Source organism: Mustela erminea, chromosome 2 (assembly GCF_009829155.1).
Source record: "Mustela erminea isolate mMusErm1 chromosome 2, mMusErm1.Pri, whole genome shotgun sequence".
Lineage (NCBI taxonomy): Eukaryota > Metazoa > Chordata > Mammalia > Carnivora > Mustelidae > Mustela > Mustela erminea.
In genome coordinates this window covers 97,566,520-97,592,662 of record NC_045615.1, presented here as the reverse complement: position 1 = coordinate 97,592,662, position 26,143 = coordinate 97,566,520, and the positions used below count along the sequence as shown (strand labels likewise).

At 61.3% G+C, this 26,143-nt stretch overlaps 1 protein-coding gene across 4 annotated transcripts; it reads left to right on the top strand.

Moving 5' to 3' along the window:
* The first annotated feature begins 640 nt into the window (after positions 1-640).
* CTBP1 (C-terminal binding protein 1) lies at positions 641-26,143 on the top strand. Of its 4 annotated transcripts, none has more exons than XM_032333550.1 (10): positions 688-860; positions 10,100-10,295; positions 11,852-12,006; positions 18,991-19,135; positions 20,505-20,711; positions 22,336-22,550; positions 23,490-23,620; positions 24,168-24,295; positions 24,799-24,916; positions 25,210-26,143. In XM_032333550.1, the coding sequence occupies exons 2-10, from the start codon at positions 10,289-10,291 to the stop codon at positions 25,394-25,396; spliced, it is 1,293 nt and encodes a 430-aa protein (XP_032189441.1). In that variant the 5' UTR covers positions 688-860; positions 10,100-10,288; the 3' UTR covers positions 25,397-26,143. The 4 variants fall into 4 exon arrangements, with proteins under 4 accessions (XP_032189440.1, XP_032189439.1, XP_032189441.1 ...); XM_032333552.1 differs by lacking the exon at positions 688-860 and adding an exon at positions 1,081-1,126; XM_032333549.1 differs by lacking the exon at positions 10,100-10,295 and having other exon boundaries at positions 641-860; positions 25,213-26,143.

Sequence of the window (26,143 nt, the reverse complement as noted above, 5' to 3'; positions counted from 1 at the left end):
GTCTTCTCGAGGTGGCCCGGGTACATTAAAATGATCCCTGCCTGGAAGCGCTCCAAGGTATGGGGCAGATGCGGGTCTCACACCACGCCCGGGTTGCCCTGGATGCGGGGGTAAGGCAGGTGCGGCCTGGAGGTTAAGGCTTAGCAGGTGTGGAGCAGATGGGGCCTGGTGAATGTGTATGGTTAGTGTGTAGATGGATGGTTGTGTGGGTATGCGGTTCTGCAGCAGCTATGTGTGTGTGTATATATGTGCGGGCAGGTGGGCCCAGTGCGGGGCAGATGCGTGTGTACGTGCGCGCGTGCACGGGGCAGGTGGGGCCTGGTGGTTGCAGGGCAGGTGCGTGGCAGGTGCACGTGTGTGTATATGTGTGCGGGCAGGTGGGGCCCGGTGGTGGCTGGGCAGGTGCGCGTGTGTGTGCGCGCGCGCGACCGGGTGTGGGGCAGGGGGCGCCTGGTGGATGCGGGGCAGGATTCTGTGCGGACGCAGGCAGGTGTGGGCAGGCGCCGCCCGCAGGAGAGCCTCGCTGCCCGGGCGGGGCGGGCGGGGCGGGCGGGCGCGGCCTACAGCCGCCCGCGTCGTGCAGCGCGGCGCCCGCGCCTGGAAACAGGAGACTGCTGGGCCGGAAGCCCCGCCCGCGCGCGCGCCGCCTGTCCCCGCCCGGTGGAGCGGCTGCTGGCGCGGCGCGGCGCGGCTCGGCACGGCGGCGCCCGGGCGCAGGCGAGCGGGCGGAGCAGCGGACGGCGCCCAGGCCGCCCCACGCGCCGGGCTCGCGGCGGAGCGCGCCGGACTCGTCGGGGCCCGCGGCCGCCCGCGCCTTTCAATGGGCAGCTCGCACTTGCTCAACAAGGGCCTGCCGCTCGGTAAGGCCGCGCGCGCGCATTTCCGGCCGCGGGGGCGGGGCGGCGGGCGGGGCGGGCGGGGGCGCGCGGGCCCTTGCTTTGTGTGCGAGTGCGCGTGCGCGCCGGCATCCGCGCGCCGTCGGGGGCGGGGTCAGGGGCGGGGCTGCAGAGGGCCGTGCGCGTGCGCGAGCCGCGCCGTGTGAATGCGCGTGCGCCGGCGCCGCCGTCACGCCCGCCCCGCCCGCCTGCTCGCCCGCCCTCCGCCGCCGCCGCAGCCGCCCGCGCAGGTGACACAAAGGGGCGCCGCACTCGGGCCCCTGACCCCTGGTCCAGGCCCCGCCACACCCGCGGCGCGCCCCGGCGTCCGGACCCGGCTGACCCACGGCCCCCTCCCGGGCCCGGCCCCCTGCCTCCAGGCCCGCGCGCACCCTGCGGGGGCCGGGCTCCTGGCAGTCGCGTGGGCTCGCCCCGCCTGGGCCTCGGGGGCCTTTGCCGGCGTCCCTGCTACCCGGGGCCCCGGCGCGCTGGCGTGCGGAGCCACCTCGGGGGCCGGCGTGGGCCGGTGGGGCGCGGGCTGCGTGTGGGCCCCGATCCCCGCGTGCCCCCGGGCGGCCCCGCACCGCGGCATCTCTCGTTTGCCGCACGTTTACAGTCAGGAGGCCGCGCCGGTGGGGAGGGCGGCCCGGGCGCACGCATCCCAGCTCGGCGCCCTGGTCGCCGCGCGCGCCCTTGGCTCTCCCGTCGCCCCCGCAGTCCCTCGGAGCGGTGGCCCAGCCTCTGCTGCCCCCACGGTAGCTGTCCCCTTCGGTGTCCTGAAGGGTGACCGGGCCCCTGGCGGCCGCTCCGGACCACACGGGGGGCATGCGACTGGGGCCGGCGGGCCAGCGGGGGACGCGCCGGGTGGGTCCTGGCTTGCTGGCCCGCTCCGTGCCTGGTGCCCCTGTCGAGCCCGAGCGTCGGGGGCCATCTTGCAGTTCCTGGTCCACTTCCAGTAGCCCGGGATGGGGCCTCGTCCACAGGGGCGCTCCCGGGGGCGGCCGGGGAGGGGCCGGCCTGGTGGGCCCGTGGCCGCCGCTCCTCCTCTTCCTCCCCTCTGCCGGGCCGTCGGAGCCTGGGGCTCCCTGCAGCCACACCTGAGCCTCCGCGTTGGAGGTTAGATCTTTCTCTGGCTGGGTGCCCTGCCCAGTCCTCTGCCCGCCTGCTGAGAAATGAGGGCACCACCTCTGGGCATGCCCGGGAGACGGCCTTCACGCTGGCAGCATCTTGGAGAAGCCCGGAACCTGGCCAGCAGCCAGACCCTTTTGTAGTGATCATTTTCCCCGTGGTTTAGGACAGATTAACCTTCTGGATGGGGAAGAGAGGAACCGTTTGCCATCCAGAAGCTGAACAGGATTGGCTTTCTTCCGGTTAGTCTGAATAGAGTACTCACAGACATGAAATCCTCATTCAGCTCCCACTTCTTGGGGTGGCTGGAACGTGCACATCCCCTTTTCCAGGATCAACCTCCCCTTCAGGAGCAGTGACGTCGTTTGTATAAAAACATACACGAGAGTTTTTGGGAGTGGCTGGCCTCCAGCAGTGCAGGCCTTGGAGGCACCTGGATCTGTGCACACCCATCCTGGGGTCCTCGCAGGCCATCCGCTCTTGTATGGGGGAGCGCATCCCCAAGGTTCTTGGGGGAGTGATCAGAGACGGTCAAAACACAGACCCAAACCTATCCCAGGGATATCCCAGCCAAGCCGTTGACCAGTGTCTGTAAGGTAGAGATGGCCATGTGAAGCCATCTAGGATCACGAGCATCTGCCAAGTGTTGGGGTCTGGTGTCAGGGCCACGGTGGGGACAGGATCAGGGTGAGGGGCCTGTGCTTTCCATAGCTCCTGTGTGTGCTCACCATCATTGTCCTGCTGTCCCTAGAAGACATCCTGGCCATACCTGGCGTCTATGGTTCGTCTTCTTTCTGCCCTTCAGAGCTTTGCCAACGTTGGTCATGGTTCTCTCTGGACCCGGGCTTTGGTCTGTCCCCCCTCCTTGCAGCCCCTGGCCGTGTCTGATATGTGCTCCGCTCCATTGGCTTTCCAGGTTTTTTCTCACTTGGGTTTTAGCACCATCTTTGAGCACATGGTTTGCTTTGGGCATCTTTATGAGATCTTGGGAGAGACGCATACCTGGGGCATCACTTGCATCTGCTGTGTGCAGGCATGTCCCGTCCAGCCTCCCTGGGGGTGTCTGTGCGGTTCCAGCCTGTTCTGCCTGGACGGGTTACTGCCTCCTCTCTCTGAGAAATGAACTTGTGCTGGAGTGACTTGTCCCAGCCCTGGACCCCCTCTCCTGGCTGCATTTGGGGTTTCCCTTACAGCCTCTTCTTGAGTTTGAGGACACATGGGTGGGTGCCTGGAAGCCCAGAGCTGCTGAGGTCCTGCTAACTGTTCTGAGAGCCCCAGGCCCTGGGAGGCTGGAGCCGCCCTATTTCTATCCATGTGTACACGTGGCTTGGCCATGGGGTGAGCTGTAAGATGTTCACTGGGGGAATCCCGGGGCAGAGTTGAGCACATCCCTGTAGGAGAAGGGCCCTTGGGGCTCAGAAGTGGGTCTGGCCTTGGCGCCTCACCAGGCAGGTAGAAGCTGAGATTGGCAGCGACTTCCTGTGGCCAGCCAACCATGAGCAGAGGGCTGGGCCCATGACATGGCCTTTCTCTGCTGTGGCCTCTCACCTGCCTTGGAGCACCCTGTGCCAGTGCCGTTGGGGTGTTGCCAGGTCTGAGCAGCTGGAGCACAGCTGCCTGCAGCTCTTGGGTGTGGAGGAGCTACCCAGTCCAAGGCTTGTATACCATGAGGCTTTTTATCCTGTGATAGATGTCTTTCTAGAAGACCCCTGGTTTCCCTGCACTGATGGTGTGAAGGAGGACCCATGGCAGGCCCCTGGGGAGGGGAGGCTGTGTCTGGCCCTGGCACCGTCATCTGCATGGGTCGGGGGCAGGCCTCAATGCACTTGCCTCCAGGTCCCAAATGGGATTTCACATCCCATGTTACTACTGTCTGCGGAAGCTCAGCTGTGGATTTGCCCACAGGCTGTGCCCTGGCGTGGGGCCTGTGCTTGTCTGCCCCGACGAGCCCCCAGATGTCCTGAGGGGGGCACCAATGTTCTGCCGAGCCAGAGAGCTGACGGACTTCTTGTCATGTGCCAATGCCAAGGGGAGGCCGATGCACTCCTGTGGCCCCCTGGGGGGGGTCCTTTATGTCCTTGCCAGCCCTGCAGCCTGGCCCTAGACGGGGCTGGGAGGACAGTGACCGCCTGGTAGGACTGGAGCTTGGGACAGTTGAGAAGAAATCCTAGTGTGGGTGGGGCCACTTTTTGGACACCCCCAGGCATGGACTCTGGCCTGTCAGACCCCCGCTCCTTACCCCTGGGCCCCTTGTCAGGCTGCCTGCTTTGGGCTGCGGAGCTGTTAACTCTGGTCTTCCTGAGTCTGTGACGTTCGTGTGGTGCAGGGAGGCCCGGCCTTGGGAGACGCGTCCCCACTTGGGGTCTGCTCGCAGCAGCTGTTGAATGTCACACGCAGAGGGCAGGAAGGTGATGGTCCTTCAGCCCCAGATTCTCGGGCGTGGGATTCTGAGGCACCACCAGGCTAGCAGGACACGTGTGCACACACGGAATAGTGTGAGAGAATAGCATGTGGGAGTCTTGGGATGAGAACATGCGTCTGCAGTAGACTTACTCAGGTGTGGGGGAGTGAGTGCTGCCTTGCTGGTTCACGATGAGTTAAGGGGACAGTGCTGTGCCAGTGGCCGTCAGCCCATCACCGGAGGGAGCAGGGAGCGGAGCTCCTGGTCTTCTAGGAAAGGCTCCCACACAGCAGGGAGTGATGTCTCCCTGCCACCGGCTCTTCCAGAGCCCCTTCCTGGGAGGCTGTGAACGATAATGGGAAGTCTGTTGTGGCTGAGGGCCTGGCTTCATGGAGGTGGAGGGAAGGGCTAGCAGGAGCCAGCCATACTAAGGACTTCGTGTTTATGCTGAGGGTGTTACGAGTTCCGGGTCTCCTTTCTGAAGCCTCTGACTTGGTTGGGGGGGCGGCGCTGCTCTGGGGTTTGGGAGACCAGAGTCTGGGGCCCGAGCAGGTGGGAGATGGCCTAGTTTCTGAGGTTGGAGAAGCACCAGGGAGCACTCTAGGGGCAAATTCTGGGTGTTGAGTGTGGATGCTTGTCAGAGTTGCAAGGGGGAGGCTTGACCAGCCAGGGATGGGATCCCAAGGTCAGGCGGGGCTGGGTTCTCAGCACCCCCCAGGGGTTCCTGCTGGTATAGGTGCCACGGAGCTGCTGTGATTGGTCTGGGGAGGGGGAAACTCCTCGGGTGTCTCCAGAGTGTGCCAGCTGCACCCCCAATCCCTCTGGGGGCGAGGGGGGCGGAGTAGAGCGGGAGAGGCACCTTGGAGGTCAGCTGGGTGGGGCTGAGCCAAGGAGAGCTCCGCCCAATTGCCCAATCACCCGTGTGGAGGCCCTGGGGGCTGCAGTCCCTTCCCTTGCCTGTTGTCTTTAAATGTAACTTTTAATGTCTGAGACCAGTTGTAGACTGGCAGGAAGATTCTGAAGGCAGCACAGTCGGTCTGCAGTCCCTGCAGACAGCTGCCCCAGTGGGACCCCTCTCACTGCCGCCAGACCAGCACTTGCCTGTCTGACCTGAAATTCTATACCCATGTTTGGGGTCCTCCTGCTGTCCCATGCCCTACCTCGCCTCAAGGGCCTCCTGTGTCACCAGCCATGCTGACTGCTGCATTTCCCCCACCACCTTACTGAGTTGTGGGTGCAGGTGTGAGTGCTTGGTCACCTCCCTCCCTGGGCGCCCAGCCCCCCAGGGCCACCACCTCTCAGTGCACAGCTGATCATAAGGGAATAAAGCCCGTGCACATGTCAAGGCGGGGTGGTCAGGATTCAGTCACTCCCTATGAGCTGCGGGTGCGGGAGCTGCTGTGTGTCCCGTGCCTGCGAGGTGTGGAGCTGGTGCCCATGAGCCCCTTTTCCAGTGAAGCTGTGAGCAGCCCAGGTGTCCATCCAGAGTGGGACATCAGAATCGGGCGGAGGTGACCACGGAGGAACCCTGGGGGAAGGGCTGGGGCAGCAGCAGCCTGCCACGGGCATAGTCTCCACCCTGCATCCCATCCTTCCAGACCCCCTGGCTGGTTTCTGAGCCCCACCCCTGACACTCAGGCCCATCCCTGGTCGAGGGGTGGCTGTTTGGAGCAGGTGGCTCCCAGGAGTCTCATGTCAGCGGCTGTGGGACAGTCACCCGGGAGATGTGGAGTGGAGATGAGGGCCACAGGCCAACCCAGGGTCCGCCCATCAGCTGTCCCTTTGTAAATGTGAGCCATCCCCTGGTGGCAGACAGTGAGCAGAGGCCTGGCCTCCCGTAGGTGCAGGCATGAGTACCGTGTCCCTAACTGCCTGCCAGGCGTTTTGCTCTGGAAGAAAATGACTGCATACGCTGTAGCTGTATCGGCTTCCTTGACTGGGGGGCATTTCTGTTTTGTTTCGGTGGTGGTGGGGGGACAGTGTGCCCCTTGGATCTTCTGTAATGTGTAGCCCCCTGATGGCCTCCTGGGGTGTGGGTCTGAGCCACCATGGCTGTGCTCCTGCTGGGGTTCAGCATAGGGGCAGCACCTGCCGCCTGGGGGGTGGCTGCAGAATGCAGCCAGTTGTTAGCTGGGACCACCTGAACCTGCCCTCCGCAGTTTAAATGTGTTCAAATAGCAAGCATTTTACAGTAACATCTCTATGATTTTGTTGTCTGTTTTTTGTGTTTTATTACATTCATTTTAATGAATGTCCTTTAGCTTTTGTGATTTTATCTTTTACGGCAAAGCTGTCTTACAGATGGTTAGCCATGCAGTGCAGATGCTTGAGAAAAGATGCTTTCATTGAAAATCTCAGACCTGGTTGGGCAGCGGTGACCAGAAGACCCATGGCAGGTGCCGGTGGCTTGCTGGCCATGAGGCCCTGTCCCCCCAGCCCTGTTCTTAGCCCCCACATTGCGCCTCCACATCTGGGTGATGGCCACCCCATGTGTTTCTGTTGTCCTTCTCCATACCCCCTCTTCCGCCTGTGTCCGTGGTCGTTCTGCACCGTGAGGTCACCTGGCAGGGCTTCTGTTGGGCGTTTTCCAGGAGCGAGGCGGAGTGTGGTGTTTCCATGCCCCTGCACTAGCCCAGATGCTTCTTTCTGTCACTTGGTCTCACGCTCTCCGGCACAGTCGGGTGGATGGCAGGGTCCCATGTCACTTGCTGTTGCTGGGCTGGGCTCAGCCTTCCTCACCCTAAGATGCGGTCATGCTGTCTGTGGGGCCCTGGGGCCAGGATGGGCAAGAGCCAGGCTCACCTTTGTGTATGTACAACCTGGGCCTGGAATCACCACGCATCTGCACACTGGGTCCTGCGACCTGACCTTGGGGCCCCATGCCTGCCTGCTCTCCCCTGGGTGGGCACATGTCACCACCCCTGGGAAGGCAGCCTGGGACTCAGCCTGGCCTAAGCTTGTGCGCTTCTGAACCTCAGTTAGCTGTTGGCAAAGCAATGCGCGAAAGGTGAGCCGGAGATAAGGTCGAGCACATATTACTGGTATGTGCTTTCTGCTAGGGCCACACCGACCGTGGAGGGACGGTGTGGGGGACCGTAGCTGGGGAGGACTCCGGTAGCTATCAGACATGCCTGGTGCTTCCTTCTCTAGGATTTAGAAAGAAAACTGCAGAAAGCCTCGTGACCATGACCGCGTGGTTGGTGTGACCCTTTCCAAACTCTGTGTCGCCTGCACATGCTGAGCATGATTCACGGGGCCCTCCAGGCTGAGGAGGGCTGAGTGCCCTGGGCTCTGGAGGGGATGGCTGTGGTCTTGCCCAGTGTGAGGACACTGCTGTCTTGTGGCTGCCGTTGGAGTAGGTGTGGGGACCATGCCAGAAAGTTGAGGAGCGCGGAGACCTGGCGAGATGGAATAGACTTGGCTTGCAGGGCCTGGGGTTCTGTGGCTCTCTCTCCTGCCTCTGCCTTGTCGCAGCCCCAGTCTGTCTGCAGCTCAGTCCACCCTCCCTTACCATCTGCAGGCGCCTGGCAGCATGGGGTTCCCGTGGGGCCTGCTCTAGGGTGCTCGCCACTTTGCGGGGGCGGGAAGCCCTGAGGAAGCTGGGCCAGCCAGCCAGACCAGAGTGCTTTGTTGGACTGAGGTTGGTTGACCCCTGACCTGAGGCCTACATCTTTAAGGTGGCTACGTCCTTGGCGGCCAGCCTGCCGCTCCCTGTCCAGACACCTCGCACTTGCTGCCACTTCCTACACCCATAGAGGCCAGGGCCGGATGATCCCTGTGGGTCCCTGAGAGCTCTCTGGGGTGTCACTCTGTCACAGAGCACCCCCTCCTGAGTCATGAGGTGTGAGCGACGTGTCTTGTTTCGTGGCTCATCGGGCATGTTCTTTGTGGAACAGAGTTAAAGGAGGGTCCATCACGGACAATTTCCCACATTTTTATTTTCTTGAGCCAGGTGTCCTGAAGCTACAAGTTTGTGAGGAGAAGTTCATGTGTGTCAGGAGGATTCAGGCCCTTGGGGCCTCGAGTCCCTTCCTGCCATCTGTGCCTGACCTCAGAGTAGCACTGGTGTCGATCTGACCTGGGCAGAGCATGTCATGGTCCCCTGCGGGGGGCCCATCCGTTGCCGCTCACCTGCCCGTGAAGGACTCTTAGCTATGACTGCATTGACAGGGAGAGAAGGGGCTCCGACATCCTCTACTGAGGGAGGGTCCCTCCTCTCACAGAGGGAACAGCTCAACCCCCAGCAGCACAGGACGGAGCCAGTTTGGCCAGGTCTGAGCTGGCCAGTGGTCCCTCTCCAGTGGTCAGCTATGGCAAGCTGTGGTGGGGCATGGGGAGCGGGATGCTGGCCTGGGCAGTCTGGCCCAGCCCGGGGAAGGGCCTCGGCATGCAGCCTCATGGAACTGAGGATCTTTGCAGACCCTGGGCCACCTGTCGGGACCCCTTCCTCCCACGTTGGGGCTTCAGTGCCCTCTGACCAGGCGGCCCAGTGTGGAACCCATCTCAGGGATAAAGGCCTGTGAGCCATCCACGTCCTGGCAGAGAGCCAGTGTACTCAGCCACCTGGGAGCTGATCAGGAGTGCTTGAAACTCACAGAAGGAATTGAGGGGAGAAGCACTCAGACTGGCCCCAGCTTGGGCCTGAGACCCCCAGCACACATAGCTGCCCTCCTGCCCGTACCCCCACACATCCTGGCGTTGCTGCCGGCTGCACGTGGCTGGCCTGGCCGAGGCTTCCCCACAAGCCAGTCTGGGTCCTGTGTGGTTGAGCCCAGTTGCATTGTGGGTTCACAAGCACATGCGCATTGGGGCGGGGACAGAGGAGCTCAGTCAGAAATCACGCCTGCAGAAGCCCAGGCTCGCAGGGCAGGATGGCGGGACACCCACCCTAGGTGTGGACATGCTGCTTATAGCAGGAGTCTGCCCGGGTTGCGTGGGCTGCAGGCCCGTCCCTGTGGGGGCTCGTCTGCCTGGTTTCCATGTGGCCAGCATTTGGGGGTGGGGTGCAGCTAACCCTCGCATCCATCCGTGCAGCCTCCTACCTTTGTGACGTTCCTGCTCTGTGCAGGGCTCCTGAGGTACACGCTGGTGGTGTTGTGGGTCCTGGTCAGTGTGGTGTCTAGCCTCGCTTTGGGGGCCAGCCCAGGTGTGGGGTCCTCATGCTGGGAGCAGGGGTCCCATGTTTGGGGTGGATCTGGAGCACTCCTGAAACCTCAGCCTATCCCTGACAGGTGTGCAACCCATGTGCATGCATGTCCTCTGTGCCTTGTCAGGCGAACTGTGCTTGAGTCGCGTGTCTCTCCCTGGGGTGTGGCCTACAGGGACTGGCCAGGGGGCCTGTGTCCCAGTTGGCCTCCCCTGGTCCTTCCTGGAAGCCTCATCTGCAGTCCCCTTACCCTGCGCAGTCACAGGCCCGGGAGGCTGTCGGCAGAGAGGTACTAATGTGTGGAGCTGACCACAGACCTCACACGTCATGGACACTGGTGGCACCTGGGGCGGGATTCCTGAGTCCTTGCAGGGGACTGTGCCCCGCTGTCTGCTCGGACTACTGGGGGTGGCCCCTGCTCGCTCGCGGGTCCCAGCCTGGCCACAGAGAGATGCAGTGAGAAGCTTCCCCCTTGTGGACCTTCTGGCGTCTGCAAGTTCCTGTTGGCCCTGGATGGATTTTAACGTGTCTCTTGTGTTTAATTTTTAGTCAGACTTTGACCCTGGTGCAGGCTTCAGTGGTTGCTGCGGATCAGGAGCCTAAGAGCTTTGGTTCGAGACAATTAAAGACGTGGGATGAGGATCCAGTGACAGGACGCGGTTCTGCCCGGGGATTCTGAAGATAAAACGCTTTGAAAAGTCGAATTCATGGTCGTGGAAGCCGAGCCCATATTAAGAAATGTCAGGTTGGTAGGGGCTCCTGGAGCGTGCAGCCGCTCTACGCCAGTCCCTTGGAGACTGTGCGGCGCTCATGTCCGTGCAGTGCAGGGTGGCCCGAGCACTGGGAAAGGGCCGGTGGACTCCGGGGTCTCCCTATGGTGAGTGTGGTGGGTCAGGGCAGGGACACACCCCGCGGTACGGCGGCCACAGTGAGGCCCCCCAGGCAGCAGAGCACAGCAGTTCCTTGGGGGTCCCGGACGGAGGCCTGAAGCCACTGGTGGGCCAGGCCTCACAGGTTGCCGGTAGGTCTATTCTGGTTGTCCTCCCATGAGCTCTGTGTTACTGTAGAAACCCGAGGCCTGTTCTGGTGCCGACTTTGGGGTCAGGAGGCAGCATCCTCTTGTATGCTGCTGCCCAGTGGGTCACGGTGGGTTCTGGCAGCAGGGGTGTCTTGTACCTGGCGGCAGCTCCCCCAACATGCTGTACCTTTTCTCACGGCCTCATAGCTACGCCACAAGCTCCCCTCACAGGCGGTCCATCAGGCCGTGTTCTCTAGAAACTGAAGCCAAAGGATGCGGTGGTGGGCATTTTCCAGTTCACTCAGAAGCAGTGATGATCAGTGCTCTCCAAGCACGTAGATAACCCTCCCACACGAGACATCGCCGTTCTCTGAGGGAGGCCAGGGAGAGGAGTGGTGCGGTCCCCACACACAGGACTCCCGTGTTGTCTGCCCGGCTGTGGATGACCTGTCACCCACTCGCCAGGGAGTGGGGGACATAGCCCAGGAGGCGTTCTGGCCTCACAGGGCCCGCACGGAGCCACCAGCGGGGCTGCCAGGTCTGTGCCTGTTATGTGGCGGAGGGTGATCCTCCTTCCCTGGCGGGGGGAGGCCACAGCTGGGCTCCGGACCCCGGGCAGCCCGCTTTCCCTGCCCCTGTTCTCCTGCGTGGAAGGGCTGCCTGTGCGGTGGTTGGGCTGGTCTTGGCGAGGCCGTGGGTCTGGTCACCTGGGAGGCCTCGTGTATCCGCTTGGTGCAGGACAAGGCGGGCTTACCTCTCCTACAGAAGGAGCTGTTGGTTGTTGTTACCTTGTTCCAGGCAGGTCGGGGGTTCCAGCTGCGTCCCCCATGTTTTAGCCCTACCCCACCTCTGTACCTTCTGTGCGTAAGAGGGTGCCGGGCCTGGGGGATGGTCCCATCAGTGTTCCTGGCAGCCATGTGGCAGCCGCGGATGGAAAAGGGCCAGTGGGTGCTGTCTGGAAGCCGGTGACGTCATAGTCTGTGTGTGGTTGGTCAAGACGGTCCAGATCCTGGCACAGGGCTGCCTTGGCACGTCCACATGTGGCTGGGCCCAAAGTCCTGTGGTGGGAATGCCGGTTGGCTGGGGTCCTTGTTCGCTTGGGGTCGGTGAGCCGTAGCTGACACGGGCTGGCTTTTAGGAGAGGTGTTTTTACTCAGGTTTGACAAGATCCCAACGGGTGGACACTTGGGACTCGTGGGGCCGTGGGTGGTGGTGGGCGGCAGGGGAAACGAGGTCTCTGCTGGGGCCACCGTGGTCACTGAGCATCACTCCTGTCTCTATAGGCGTCCGACCCCCGATCATGAACGGGCCCATGCACCCCCGGCCCCTGGTGGCCCTGCTCGATGGCCGGGACTGCACGGTGGAGATGCCCATCCTGAAGGACGTGGCCACGGTGGCCTTCTGTGATGCACAGTCCACGCAGGAGATCCACGAGAAGGTAACTGCGGGGTGCTCAGGGGAGCAAGGAGGGCAGGGTCTCAAGCGTGTGCCTCCATGGCTCCCAGGCCACCAAGACTTGGGGCCCCTGTCATACCCCCTGCTGACGTGGACCCAGGGCTACTCTGTGGCTCTGTGAGCCACTGCCACTGTAACCACATGTTCCCAGAGTGTGGAGCCTGGCGCCATAGATGAGGCCGACAACAGTGGGGGCCAATGAGCTGTGTCATCTGGTCCCGCCTTGGTCTCCCAGGTTGTCCCTGGCTGGCCATCAAGTACCTTAGGCCTGAGGTGTCTGCCCTTCTGGAGGTGGAGCTGACGCCCTGGGTCTAGGTCCGGGTCCTGGCGCCAGGATGGATGGGACGCAGCTGTGCCCACATACTGCCTACTATGCAGCCTGGTAGCCGCCACAGCAAGCCTTGAACGGGGATCCTGCTGTCCCAGGGGTGCCGGTAGGAGCAACAGACAGTCCTCTGCCTAGGAAAGGCCTGTTGGCCGGGCCTCAGGTCATCCCCAACATTTGTTTCCTGCTGCATGTCTGTCCCAGGACCAAGGACACGGGCAGAGAGAAAGACTGGGCTTGCAGCCTCACGAGGAGCTGACAGCTCCAGGAGCAGCTTTGGGGAAAGTCTAGAAGACCCAGAGGGTCCTCACGCAGCAGGAGGGGACAGATCAGGAGGGGGCGGGGGTGGGGCAGCTGAGGGTCTGGCGCCGTTGACAGAAACCTTGGGACCCAGTGGGGTTGGAGTTGTGCGGGAATGTGATGAGGTGTCACCCACCAGCCGGCTGTGGTGCCTCTGGAGCAGGCACATGCCGTGATGTGCCTGCTGGTGACACCCCTGGTGTCTGCCCCAGAAAGGCGAAGTTCAGTGTCCACCGAATCCTGCCCTCGAGTGTGGCCATGGCCCTGCTCCCTGGAAGCAGAAGAAGCCGGTGGCCTTGGCAGCACGGGGGCACCCGAGTGTCCTGGGCCATGGGAGGAGCATGTGCGATGCGGCTGGCGCCTGGGAGCTCGGCGCTTTGTGCTTCTGCTTGGCTCAGCAACAAGGTCAGAGGATGGAGCAGACTAGCCGGGGTTCCGGGGTTGGGAGTGCTCTCACTGCCAGGGGCTAGAGCCGCTCGTCTGCGCACGTGCAGGCACGGTGGACAGACAGGCTGTAGAGTTGGGGAGGGCAGCTTCTGGCAACTTTCTGTGAATTTGAAACAGTTTCGAACTAAAAAGATAAAAAAAATCAGAGATAGTAAATGAAAGAGACAGATAGAAATGTTTAAAAATTGTGAGCAATATTAAAATAAGTTCTGTCAATAAATCTGAAAACCAAGACAAAACGAATGTTTTCCTTTAAGATTGTGATTTACCAAAATGATCTCAAGTTAGCATACGACCCAGAGAAGCGAGTCAGAGCCCCGGGGAGGGGCAGGGACAGCCTCAGCGAGCTGGCAACTCTGCCCCATGCCAGCTCATGGATGGCGCCCATCTGGAGAATGGGTGAGTGTGCAGGAAAGCCGCCCTGTGAGTGGTGCTCTGGAGATGAGTGGGAGTGAGCCCTCGCAAGACCCATGCAGCCAGCAGTACTGAAAGGGGTCATCCGAGAACTTGAAGGCGCTCTTGGAAATTAAACATGCGACTGGAAGATTTAAATTTTAACAAGGAGCCTGGAAGACGCAGTTAAGGGGAGCCTGAGAGGAAGACGGGGCGAGGAGGCTAAAGGGGAGCTCCTTGCCGGGTGTGGCCAAAGGCCTCAGGTAGCCCATGTCTGGGGAAACGCGCTTCCTTTCCTGAACCTTGATGGTGCCGTGGCCAAGTGACAGAGTCCAACCAGGGAGAGCACAGCAGAGCTCCCTTCTCTGTGGGAAACGAGACGTGATGGCTGGAGCCTGTGCAACCACCTGGACCATAAGGGGAACCATGTTTGGAATTGGCCAAGCAACAAGACAGAAGCCCTGGCCCTTGCTGGCCGTGGAGCTGACCCAGGGCCCTGAATCACCTGTCTGCAGGCTTTGGCTTGGAGGGAAATGACGCATCTCTGTGGACCCTTGTAACTAGCTATATGGCAGATGCTGAGCGTCACAGAGGACAGGCCATGCCATCCTCAGCACGTCATGCTGAAGAAACCTTCTAAGGTCAGCGGAGACTAGCTCTCACAATGTGAACCCAGGACAGGGTTCACAGGATGCTCTCCTGCCCCAGTGTTCTTGGCAAAGAGATGAGAATCAGACCAGCCCCACGCATGGTACTTTATAACTTCAGGGGAAAACAGCTTTGACTTAGCACTGTGTGTCCAACTGAACTGGAGTGGGGTGTTCCTGTTACTCTCTTGGAGAGCTCTTTGAAGACCTGCAGCCCCAAAGGAAGGGGTCCTAATGAGAGAGGGCTACATGGGGTGGGAGGGTGCTCTCTGCTGACCTGGAGCAAGGGGCCCCCAGGAGCACATCTGGGAAAGCAGGACACCTGTAGCAGTGGGCAGTAAGGCGGCCCTTCAGGGACATGCCAGGGGAAACTGTGAGGAGCCAGTCCTGGGAGGGAGACGTGAGGGGAGCATCTAGGCACTTGGAGAAATAGGCTCAGATGTGAGTGGAGGGCGGCAGGAGAGCCCCAGCAACTGGGCAGAAAGTTGGGCTGTGTGGGTGCCTGTGAGTCCATGGGACAGACCCCCTGGGAAAGGGGAGAGGGTGGGGAAGTGAGGCCTGGCACAGCTACAGGTGTGCACGTGTCGCAGCAGATGTATTAGGGGACCTTCTGGAGGGGACGTGCTTCCTACCTGAGTGAGATATGTGGGTGCACAAAATGGGGCCGCGTACAGGGAAAGTGGTTTGATTCAGAGGCAATCAGAAACAATTGTGGCTAAAGAAAGAACAGAACATATGAGAAGTGGGTGGACAGTGGCAGTCCCTGCAACAGCCAGGGCTTGATGGCGGATGATCAGACTCCCAGAAGAAGGTGGGTGACAGAGGGGGCGTTTGGGCAAGGACAGAGTGACTGCTGGTAAGCAGATAACACTGTCCCCACCCCATGGGCACACCTAGAGGCGTGAGGTACCGCTCCTGCTCCGCTGGGGGCATGGCCACATTGGCTCTGGTGGGCTTTTGGCACGGCTGTGCAGACCTGAAGGGTGCGGTGTTCTCTGGATCTGCACATGGCTGTTTGCCACAGGGAAGTGTCTGGAACCATAGAGAAGTGTGTTGGAGGCCCTGTGCCACATTTTTCTGAGCTGAAGCCGCACAAAATGACCCAGAAAGTAAGTAAAATCTACAGAAGTCACAGGACGCTTATGAATCATGCATGTCTGTGTGTGAAGGATATGAGCGGGGCACCCACCTCTGGGATGGTGAGGTGGGCTGTGGTGAGGGCCAGTAGGCATCCTTTTGGCCAGCCAGACCTGGCTTCCCTCAGGCCCTGCTACCACTGGGAACACCCAGGGCTCTGGGTTCATTCTGCAAGGTGGGCCCCTTGCACCCCATTCTGGGGCTAAGGACACAGGTCACCCACCTGGTCACACAGCTGGTGGAGGGTGATAAGAATGGACATTTGCTGCTTTCCAGCTTACAGAGACAGACTGGGCCCTGGGGATTCCTGCCGACTTCCTCCCTGGGAGGTCTTTGTGATACCTGGGGCTATCCTGGCCACTTTGCAGTCACAACCAGGAATAAGAGGAACCTGCAAGGACAGTGGACCTAGGGGCTGGCCGGAGCAGTGCGGTGGCCCAGGCCTGCATCCCTCTGGACAGAACTGCCCATGCAGCAGGCTTCCAACCTGCAGCCGAGTGGGGCCTCCCTGGCCCAGGGTCAGGGATGGGCAGCCACCACGTGGGTTCTGGTCCTGGTTCTGAGAATGCTTCACTGGGTTCCATGTGATAAAAAATATGCTCGGCAGAAAAACAACTAGGACGTGAAAAAGTAATTTATCAAGAGACTTATGTGGGCAAGTCACCCTCAAATGCAAATTAAAGTGAAAACAACAAATTCCAGTTTGTATGCACCACGTGTGGGGTTTTGCTCTCCAGCCCACCCAGGGCTGTTTAGTCCATGCCCGAGGGTGGGTATACTGCTGGGGGCAGCTGGGGGCCATCCCCAGAGCCTCACAGATGGATCTCCAGCACACTCGCTAGTTTCCACCCTATGGACTCAGCTCAAGGAAACCATGCATTTTTACCATGGCCCAGCCAACGGTGGAAGCAGTCCAGAAGCCCTAGCAGTAGGGAATGTCCGGAAGAATCATGGCTGTCAGTGTCAGGGTGGAACTTGGGACAAAGTTGTGATTTGGAGACCGACTACTGCTGTGGTTCAGTGCTCAAGATAGATAGAAGGCTGCCATCTGCACGCACACCGCTGGCCTGTGCTCTGAGGCTCTTCCTCCCTGTCTGTTCACAGCTAAGCCTCCTCCCCATCGTCATCTCAGGAGGAGGTCCACATGTGTCCCGCTGCCCAGGCCAGAGACTTAGGCTCACCTCTGGAGAGTTCCTCTCTGCAATCTTTCTGTCCCTGAGTCCAGGGCTGCTGCTGCTTGTGCTGGCCTGGATGCATCTTTCTGTTCCCAGTGCATGGCTCTGTCTGCCCACAGTAGGCACTGACGAATCTGTCCACTCGCCCCCCACTACTGTGGCCACCTTCCTCTCCAGTTCACGCAGCTCAGCACAGGGTGGCCAGAGGGGGTCTTGTCAGCAAGATCTGCTCTCTCTCCTCCATCTCAGGCCCTCACCGTGTCCACTTACTAGCTGCCACCCCCATGCACTTTGCCCTGTGGGCACTCACTGCCACTCAGCTGTCCCACATGGGCCCGCACCCCACCTACACCAGGTCCAGTACCAGGAGTCCATGCCTTTGCGGCCTTGATGTCCTCCCAGGAATCCAGGACTGAGCTTCCTGGGATCTTTAGTGTGGGAACCAGGGGTTGAGCTTCCTGGGATCTTCAGTGCGGGATGAGGAGCCAGAGTTGCTGGGATCTTGGGTGTGGGATCAGGAGCTGGGGTTCCTGAGATCTTCAGTGCGGGATCAGGAGCCAGGGTTCCTGGGGTCTTTGGTGTAGGAACAGGAGCAGAGATTTCAGAATCTTCAGTGTAGGAATCCTAGCGGGTGCCAGCAACACCCAACCATTCCCTTAACGTCAGGCTCACCAGTGCTCCCAGGACCAGGGACCTATGCCACCTCTGTCCTGCTATTTAACCGTCTCTTCCTCCACCTATTTTGTGTGGTCCCCTAAGGACAAGTGCTCTTGGCCCTATCTGCCATTAGAAGGGGGAGGGAGGTTATGCCAGCCTCAGAGGGAGCTGTCCACATTTTGGGTTGCCATTTGTCTGATAGAGACTCAGCTCTTGGGGAGAAGGGGATGAGAGGAAGAGTGGGCAGCTCACTGTAGGCCGTATACCCCACACGAGACACTGCTCTGGGCCACTCAGCACATCAACCCACATGCAGGCTGGGAGTGGTGTGGTGCCCCTGGCTCACTCATAGGGCCTGTGGGCCAGCAGCTTGCACACAGCCCCTGGGGCAGCCTCCCTCACCTGCTGTTGGATGGGCCTCCATCGCCATCCTTGAAACCCCTGTATGGAGGAGGACGGGGTGGACCACACCGGGTTATAGATGCCCTGTAGCATTTCGCTGAATGTGACGTGTCCTTGGCTGTAAGGCTCACTGTTGTATCCACCAGGGGCAAGTAAAGCCTGCCCCTCAACCATGACAGGTCATGGATTGCATCCTGGGCCCCCTGCCCTTGAGCCGGGAGATTGGACAGTGCACACCCTCTGCTAGCGTCTGGCTATCGTCAGAGCATGTCCCAGGTGCAACATGACAGCCCTTTAAGGCAGCGCTCATAGCCCTGGGGCGTAGGCCCACCGCCCTGCTGAACCCGGGACAAGCCCCTGAGAAGCTGGGTGTCCCCAACCGGCCCCCCCAGCCTTGCTGGGGCACACCTGGGGGCTTCAGTCATTTCCAAGGCACCAAGGTGGGGGGGGTTGCTGTGCATGCTGGGGACAGTGCAGCAGCAGTGTAGGGTGTGGTCTGCACCAACCTGACCCGGCCTGGGGCATAGTGCGTGGTCTGCTCCAGCCGGCCCCGTGTGGGGCGTGGGTATGGTCTGCGTGGGTCCCGCATGGGCCTGCCTTTTCAGGGCTTGTCCTCACCCATGGAGAATTCAAGTTATGACTCCTGTGGGGGAGGGGCCGTGGGTGGATCCCCAACTTTGGGGAGGGTTTTCCCCACTGGGCAGTTTTACAGAGTGTCCTTAATGCATGTCATCCGAACCCTGGGGAGACAGGATACCAACCTGATCATGGGGCTTCTCGCAAGGTCACCGAGGCCAGAGAGACCCATGGCCACCAGGGCAGGCGTCCAGAGCTGTCGTGGAACTCACGCCCGTTTGTGGAAGCTGCAGGGGAGCACGTGGGGTGGGCATGGGGGACAGTGACCTGGAGGCCGGCCCTTTCCCGGGGGCACGTTGCCGTCTAGGGACCCTGTGTGTGTTTGTGCTGGGACCGTTTGTTGTGTCTGCCCCCCTCCACACCCACTGCCCCATAGTGCGACAGCGTGGCCCTCGCAGGATCTGGGGGTTTTGGGATGCTGTTTGTCCTTAGCATCCTGTTTCACTGGTGCCCACAGGGAAGGTGAGCCCACACCCCTCCTTCCCCCCTCCGCCCGCACACACACAGTGGTCTCCCCTGGGCGGGACCCTGCGCTGCTTAGGGAGTCGAGCCCAGAGCCAGCAGGGTTGCCCATCCCGATATCCCAGCAGGGGCTCCTGCCCTGGGAAGGCCACCTACAGTGCAGTTAGGGGAGGAGACCCGTGGGAACTGTGGGCCTCTAAGGACTGTCCCAGCCTGCCTCCAGGCCGGGGGTGGGGGGAGCGTTTGCAGCACCCCCTGCCCCCCAGGGGGTTGTCTGGGCTGGTTTGGGGCAGCTGGAGCCTGGGGGCAGCAGGCTAGCCGGCAGGCAGCCAGGCTCAGTCCCTGAGGGCCAGCGTCTGACTGGTTGGCTGCTGTCCTGACGGCAGGTGCTGAACGAGGCAGTGGGAGCACTGATGTACCACACCATCGCACTGACCCGGGAGGATCTGGAGAAGTTCAAGGCTCTGCGTGTCATTGTCAGGATTGGCAGCGGCTACGACAACATCGACATCAAGTCAGCTGGGGATCTAGGTAGGGTGTGCGCAGCCTTTCCCTTAGCGGCTGCATCCCAGCTCTTTAGTCTTGTGGGCTGGCTTCGCTTTACACCAAGGATTGTGTCGCAGCCCCTAGTTTGGTTGGAGGCAACTTGTGAGCCCGCTGTCAGGGTGCGGCCCCCATGCCGGCACCCAGGTCACTCAGTTCGCAAAGGAAGTCTTGTGGGGGGCATGCATGTCCTGTGCGTCCTGCTTGTGCAGAGTAAACCTGCCCAGGACCGTGGGCAGCCCCTGCCCAGCACCGGCTCACATGGTGGAGCCCTCTGGCCCTACTGTCGCCCGTCCCTGGGCAGCCTCCCAAGGAAGGCACCTGCAGCCGTGGGGAACCATGGCCTGCGTGCTTTCTGCCCCGTGGGCTCCTGGGGGCCTTTGTCCCTGTGCACCAAGTCTGCCTGTTTTGTGATGTTACAAGCCAGGGCTCTGCTTCTGCACCTGGGACAGGTAGGGCCATGCCCTGTGGTCAGTCCTGGTAGGTGGGGACTTAGAAGTCCCAGGACCTGGTCTGCGCTCTCCACCAGCAGTTTTGTCCCCAAATCTAGGGGATGGCATAGCACGGTTCTCCTGCTTCCCACCTGTCCTTGCATTTCCCAGCCCGCTGAGTTTTTTCTGGAAGGGAGTAGAGGTTCACCCTGGGCCCTCTCATGGAGCCCTGTGGGTGTGTTGAGTATTGTCTTGGCATTTGGAATAGCTCAAGGAGCATCAAAGCTCCTTTTGGCAAGCAGGGAGGTGACTAGTTCCCAGGCAGAGCAAGGAGATGGCAGGACAGGGCAAACGAGGGTGGAAGGGGCCAGGCTTGGGAGAGGCGCATAGAAACGTGGAGGGGCTGGGTCCACCTCTGGACCATGAGGTCCTGGCGAACCGTTGGCCCCCAGTGGGAACCAGCCCATGTGGGCATGGGACGAGCCAGCGAAGCTCAGTTCAGAGGAGAAGCCTGGACCAGCTCTCTGTCTGTGGCTGCTGGGGCTGATGGGTCTGTGGGAGCTGGGAGAATGGGACCACCCTGTCCAATGCTGGGTCCCAGTTGGCCTGGGAGCCAACGAAGACAGGCGGGGTGGGGCCTGTGTGGGTATGTGAGGCTGCGGAACGCTCCAGATGACAGCCAGCCTGTGACCCCTTCGTGGAAGGTCCAGTGGCCAGCGGTTCAGGCAGGGCAGACCCAGGTGTTGGCATTTGTCTAGGTGGCTCTCTTGTGTCCTATCCTGTCTACTTGCTGGACCTACAGGCAGCTTTTCCAGGTGGCTTGGGGTGTGTCCCCTGCATTTGTGTCATGGTCTGATCTTTTGTGGGGAGGGGGAAGTGCCATTACTGGCTTGGGTGACTGTCCCCATGTGTCTCGTGTTTCTCAGGCATCGCTGTCTGCAATGTGCCGGCGGCGTCTGTCGAGGAGACGGCCGACTCGACCATGTGCCACATCCTGAACCTGTATCGCAGGACCACGTGGCTGCACCAGGCACTGCGGGAGGGCACGCGGGTCCAGAGCGTGGAGCAGATCCGGGAAGTGGCTTCTGGAGCAGCCAGGATCCGCGGGGAGACCTTGGGCATCATTGGACTGGGTGAGTTCAGCTCCGTCTTCACCCTTCGGAGGGGTTCAGAGCCCGTGAGCCAGGGCTTGGTGGGGCTGCCGGATAGTCTTCCTGTATAGGGCCTGCGTGGGGCTGACCTGTCTGCCCAGGAGTGCTGAGTGTGGATCATATACACACATGGGTGGCAGAGCCCCAATACCATTCCTGTGCATACAGCTGTGCACTCATGCCTGTCACTCACACTGACGGGTCCTCACCACACTCGGACATGCTCCCCCTGCCTCCCTACCGCTCCACCCCATGGTTGAGGGGAATTGGCTTTTAGGTGAGGGGCAGATGGCCCCAGCCCTGCTGTGGGTGGAGCGAGCTGGTTCACCCACGGTGAGGACAGCCATTCGGGGTTGGTGACAGCCCTCTCCTCTGCCATGTTTATGGTCCGTCTCCATCTCTGAACTTGGGATCTGTGTACCTGGGAGGCCAGGGGTGGATGGGGCGGGAACTCACTAGCAGCCCCTTGTCACACTGCTTCCTGCCCTTCCTCTGGGGAGGCCCCTTGCCTGCCCCTACTCCACTTGTCGCCCACTGGGCCACGTGGGGGACACCTGACAGGTACGCGCTTGCCTTAGTATAAGATGCCAGGGCCATGGCTGTCCACAACATGGGCTTCTCGTCCAGGAGAGCTCACTGTCTTGGTGCCTGTGGGCATGCGGCCCTCAGCGCTGGTCCCCAGGGGCACCCTGCACCTTGGGGCCTGGGGTGAGGTTGTTGGGGGCTGGTGGGGAGCTGGGCTTGCCTGGCTGGCTGGATTTGGGGGCCACCTGGCCTCCTGAAGCAGTGTTGTTGGGAGACTGAGCAGGCCTGACTTCAGTGCAACTCCAACCCGGTGAGCCTGTATCTCCCCACCCTGAGGTCGTGGCCCAAGCCGTGGTCAGGAGTCAGACACTCAGTCTAGTCTGACACCAGGGCGCTGTTTTGCGACTGTTTACACCGTGGTCTGGGTGTGGGTACATGTCAGGTTCCATCTGCCAGCTTGTGTCGGGAGGTAGACAGGAGGAGACAGCCGGTACTTGACCTCACGGTGCTGTGGGTTCGTGTTTTGGGTAGAATTGGCAGGATGGCTCCACTCTGGCCTCACCTGGGGTCACTCATGGGCAAGGCGGTTCCCTGGGGCCTTGGTGACCCTGCCCTTGTGGCAGATGCTCTCTGGCAGGCAGGTGCAGACGGGACCATCCCCTGCTTGTTTTCTTTGTCAGCATCCTCTTGCTCAGAGCAAGGTCCAGGGATTGGGGGGAGCCCCCTGAGATGTTGGAACCTTGGCCACCACCCCCCAGCGCTTGGCTGCCTAGTGGCCCCCGGTGTCCAGGTTGGCACCCGCTTCCTCAGGTATGGGGCTATGAGCCCTGTGGCCTGCACCCTCCCAGGTGCAGGGGCCATACCTGCGATGCTGTGGCTGTCACCCCATACACTCCCCGGGGAGCCCCTCCAGCCACCTGCCCTCCTCTCCAAATGCCCTGTCCACCACACAGCCGGGCAGGGGCCCCCGGGCAGACAGGGCCTTGCTCCCCTCAGTGTCAGCCCTAGGTCCGTGGGGATGCAGGCTGTGTGGGTGTTGCTCTGTCCGTGGCCATGGTGACGCCAAGTCTCGCCCTGTTAGGCCGCGTGGGGCAGGCGGTGGCGCTCCGGGCCAAGGCCTTCGGCTTCAACGTGCTCTTCTACGACCCGTATCTGTCGGACGGCACCGAGCGGGCACTGGGGCTGCAGCGGGTGAGCACCTTGCAGGACCTGCTTTTCCACAGTGACTGTGTGACCCTGCACTGCGGCCTCAATGAGCACAACCACCACCTCATCAACGACTTCACCGTGAAGCAGGTGGGTGCACCCACAGGCTGGGGAGCCCACTGCAGACCAGCCTGCACCTGGAGCTGTGCCGAGGCTCCTGGTGTCCCCACGGCTGCAGCACATGCTGCGCTCAGTGTCTTGGGCCTCGTTCTGGGTGTAGCCTGCGGGTGTGGGCATGTGTGCACATCCGTGTGCGTGTGTGTGTGCATTCTTGCACACCGATTGCCGGTTGCCTGTACTTGTGTGCTGTATACCACGGTCCCTGCCCCCTTCAGGGAGCATGAGGCCTGGCACCTGGGGTCTTATTTATCTGCCATCAGTGGGTGTGGACAGACGGCCAGGGTGGGCATGGCCCTGGGGTGCTGTTGCCAAGAACCAGCTGTGAAACCAGGATGGGAGAGCTGACCGAGGAGGAGCTGCCCTGATCCCCGAGGCAGGGGCAGTTTACTTGGTCTCTAGGAGTCTGTCTCTTCAATCCCCTTGGCGCAGGGAAAGCCCCTGTTACCATGAAGCCTGAAGGGGAGCGCCTTCAGGGCAGCTCTGAAGGCCTTTAGCAAAGGGAGATGAAGCTGCTACCCAGCTTTGGAAATGGGGGCCTCTGGTGGGGCTGCTGCACTGAGGATGCTGTCTTAGGGCCTGTGTCCCTCACTCCTGGCCACAGTTCGTCCTAGACATGCCGCACCCTTTTTAGGCAGTCCAGTGCATCCTAGGGACCAGACCAGGACACCCTACACTCCAGCCCACACCTCACTGCCAGGAACAGGAGGAGGCAGGCTGCGTATTGGCACCTGTGCCCCAGCTAGGCATCCTCAGGGTGGAGCACCATTCGCACAGACCCCTGAGCCCTTGTCCTGCCGCCAGCCCCTGTCTGCTTTGAGTCCCTGCCAGTACCGTCCCCTGGGTGTTGGCGGGGGCTAAGTGCAGAGGCCTGTGTTGATTCACTGCCATGCTGTTTTTATCTCCTCCCAGATGCGACAAGGCGCCTTCCTGGTGAACACGGCCCGGGGTGGCCTGGTGGACGAGAAGGCCCTGGCCCAAGCCCTGAAGGAGGGGCGGATCCGGGGTGCCGCCCTAGACGTGCACGAGTCCGAGCCCTTCAGGTGCCTCTTGGCAGCACCTGGGTGATTCCTGGCTGCCACTTCTCCCATGCCAGGCCCTTGCACTGGCTCACGGCCCATGTTGGCCCTGGTTGGGCATGAGGCCAGGCCTGATGCCCCCCTGCAGTCTGCGGGCCCCGTCCTAGGGCTTCGGGTCCAGCCTGAGGTCCAGCTGCGGGCAGGGGACGGAGCGGGGGGGGCTCAGACCTGTGCTTCATGTAGACTGTCTGGGGGTGCCCCGGTGCAGGGGTCTGGCGACCCCTGTGTGGCCACTTCTCTAAGGATCCCACCTCTGAGAAGCCCATCTGGGGCAGCAGCCAGTCCTGTTGTCGGGAGCCTGTCACTGTGGGGACTGGTGCCCTCCCTATTGGGAGGGCTGGGGTGCTATACCCCAGGCTGGGACTCCTCCCTGCTGCTGACTCCTTCCCCCTGGGCTCATGGCCAGTGTGACCCACCTGGGGTGCCCTGGTCTGACCCCAGGGTGGACTGTGGTGCCAGGCGGGGTCAGGTACCCTCTGCCCTACCCTGACCTGCTTCGTACCGTCTGTAGCTTCAGCCAGGGGCCCCTAAAGGACGCGCCCAACCTGATCTGCACCCCCCACGCAGCCTGGTACAGCGAGCAGGCATCCATCGAGATGCGAGAGGAGGCCGCCCGGGAAATCCGGAGAGCCATCACAGGTGAGGGGGGCCAGCAGGACCAAGCCTCCTCCCCAGGCTTGCATCGCCAGGCAGCCCTGCCAGAGGGCCCGCCATCCCCCCAGTGGCGGAGATCAGCACGCGGTTTACATATGGTCTCCCAACGCAGCCCTTGGTCCCCCTGGTGCATCACACTTAGGACACTTGCTCACGGTCACCCTGTGGGAATCCAGCATGTGTGCCCTTCCTTACCCCAAGTCTGGCTGTGCTGGTGCAGCTGGGCTGGACCTTGTCTGCTGGTCCCTGAAATCCCTGGCCTGGTAGACATGGGGCCACCGGGGAGCTGAGGGCACTGCTTGGGCCTGGGGGGTCCCTGAGCTGTCAGGGGACTGCATCCAGACAAGGGGAAGAGAGCTAGAGGGAGGGAGGCCCAGCGGTGGGGACCCTGCAGCCTGCGCACCCCACCCCCAAGCCACCGCACTCCCAGATGCAGCTGTGTGACGTGTAACGTGGTGCTGCCCTTCGCATCCCTGCTGCGTCTCCAGGCCGCATCCCTGATAGCCTGAAAAACTGTGTCAACAAGGACCACCTGACTGCTGCCACCCACTGGGCCAGCATGGATCCTGCCGTGGTGCACCCTGAGCTCAACGGTGCCGCCTACAGGTGAGTGGGTGGGGTGGGCTCAGGGGACACAGCACTTCTGTGATGACTGTAGACAGGGTCCTGGGGGTGGGGGGTTTCCTGGATGTGAGTGCTCCTGTGGGCCCCATGGACCAGAAGGTCTGGGGGTGAGAGCTGGACATGCCAGACCTGGGAGTGGGGGGTAAGGCAAGGGAAGAGTTGGAGGGGGTGGTCCCACCAGGCAGGGCCTTTGGGAGCAGCCCCCAGCCATCCTAGGCCTGAGCCACGGCCACAGGAGGAACCCTGCCAGGCTCACACGACGTCCCTTCTCCCAGCAGGTACCCACCAGGTGTGGTGGGCGTGGCCCCCAGCGGCATCCCGACAGCAGTGGAAGGCATTGTCCCCAGCGCCATGTCCCTGTCCCACGGCCTGCCCCCCGTGTCCCACCCGCCCCACGCCCCTTCTCCTGGCCAGACCGTCAAGCCCGAGGCAGATAGAGACCACGCAAGCGACCAGTTGTAGCCCGGGCGGAGCGCGGGCCGGGCGGTGCCCTCAGACAGGCGTGTGCAGAGGCGGTGCCTGCGGTGGCCGCGGCGCTCCAGAGACTGTCCAAGCGCCCGGCGGGCAGAGGTGGCGCCGGCCTCCCCGCGTCAGCCGTAGTCGTCCTGTCCCAAGGGCCAGCCGCTGTCCTGTGTCCTTTGCGTCCTCGTTAAGCAGAAGAAGTTAGTAGTTAACTCTATCATGGATGTTCTTGTCTGTGTACAGTCTTTAGAACATTACAAAGGATTTGTTTGCGTAGCTGTCGACAGAGAGAAAGCTGAGGGAGCGTTCAGCAGGTCGGTCTCAGACTGTGTCCCTTGTGTGTTGGAACGCGCCCTGAAAACGAGGCAGTTGGCAAACTTCTCAGGACAACGAATCCTTCCCGTTTTTCTTTCTACGCCACACAGTGCATTGTTTTTTCTACCTGCTTGTCTTATTTTTAGAATAATTTAGAAAAACAAAACAAAGGCTGTTTTTCCTAATTTTGGCATGAATCCCCTTGTTCCAAACGAAGACGGCATCGAGCGGCTGCCAGAGATGAGGCTGCGCCTGGGCCATGGCGCACTCTGGCCATTGGCGTCTGTCCTGGGGACGTGGGGCCCAGCGTCCGGCCTGTGCGGGTGCCGTCCTGCTGATGTGGTAGGCTAGCAATATTTGGGTTAAAATCATGTTTGTGACTGTAACCATTTGTATGAATTATTTTAAAGAAATAAAAATCCCAGAAAGAGC

What these genes read in the sequence shown, in the direction of transcription:
- CTBP1 (XM_032333548.1), top strand. Translation starts at nt 821, where the DNA reads ATGGGCAGCTCGCACTTGCTCAACAAGGGCCTGCCGCTCG. An exon ending in ACGACTTCACCGTGAAGCAG is followed by an intron (nt 22,551 to 23,489) that starts GTGGGTGCACCC and finishes ATCTCCTCCCAG; the next exon opens with ATGCGACAAGGCGCCTTCCT. An exon ending in AATCCGGAGAGCCATCACAG is followed by an intron (nt 24,296 to 24,798) that starts GTGAGGGGGGCC and finishes CTGCGTCTCCAG; the next exon opens with GCCGCATCCCTGATAGCCTG.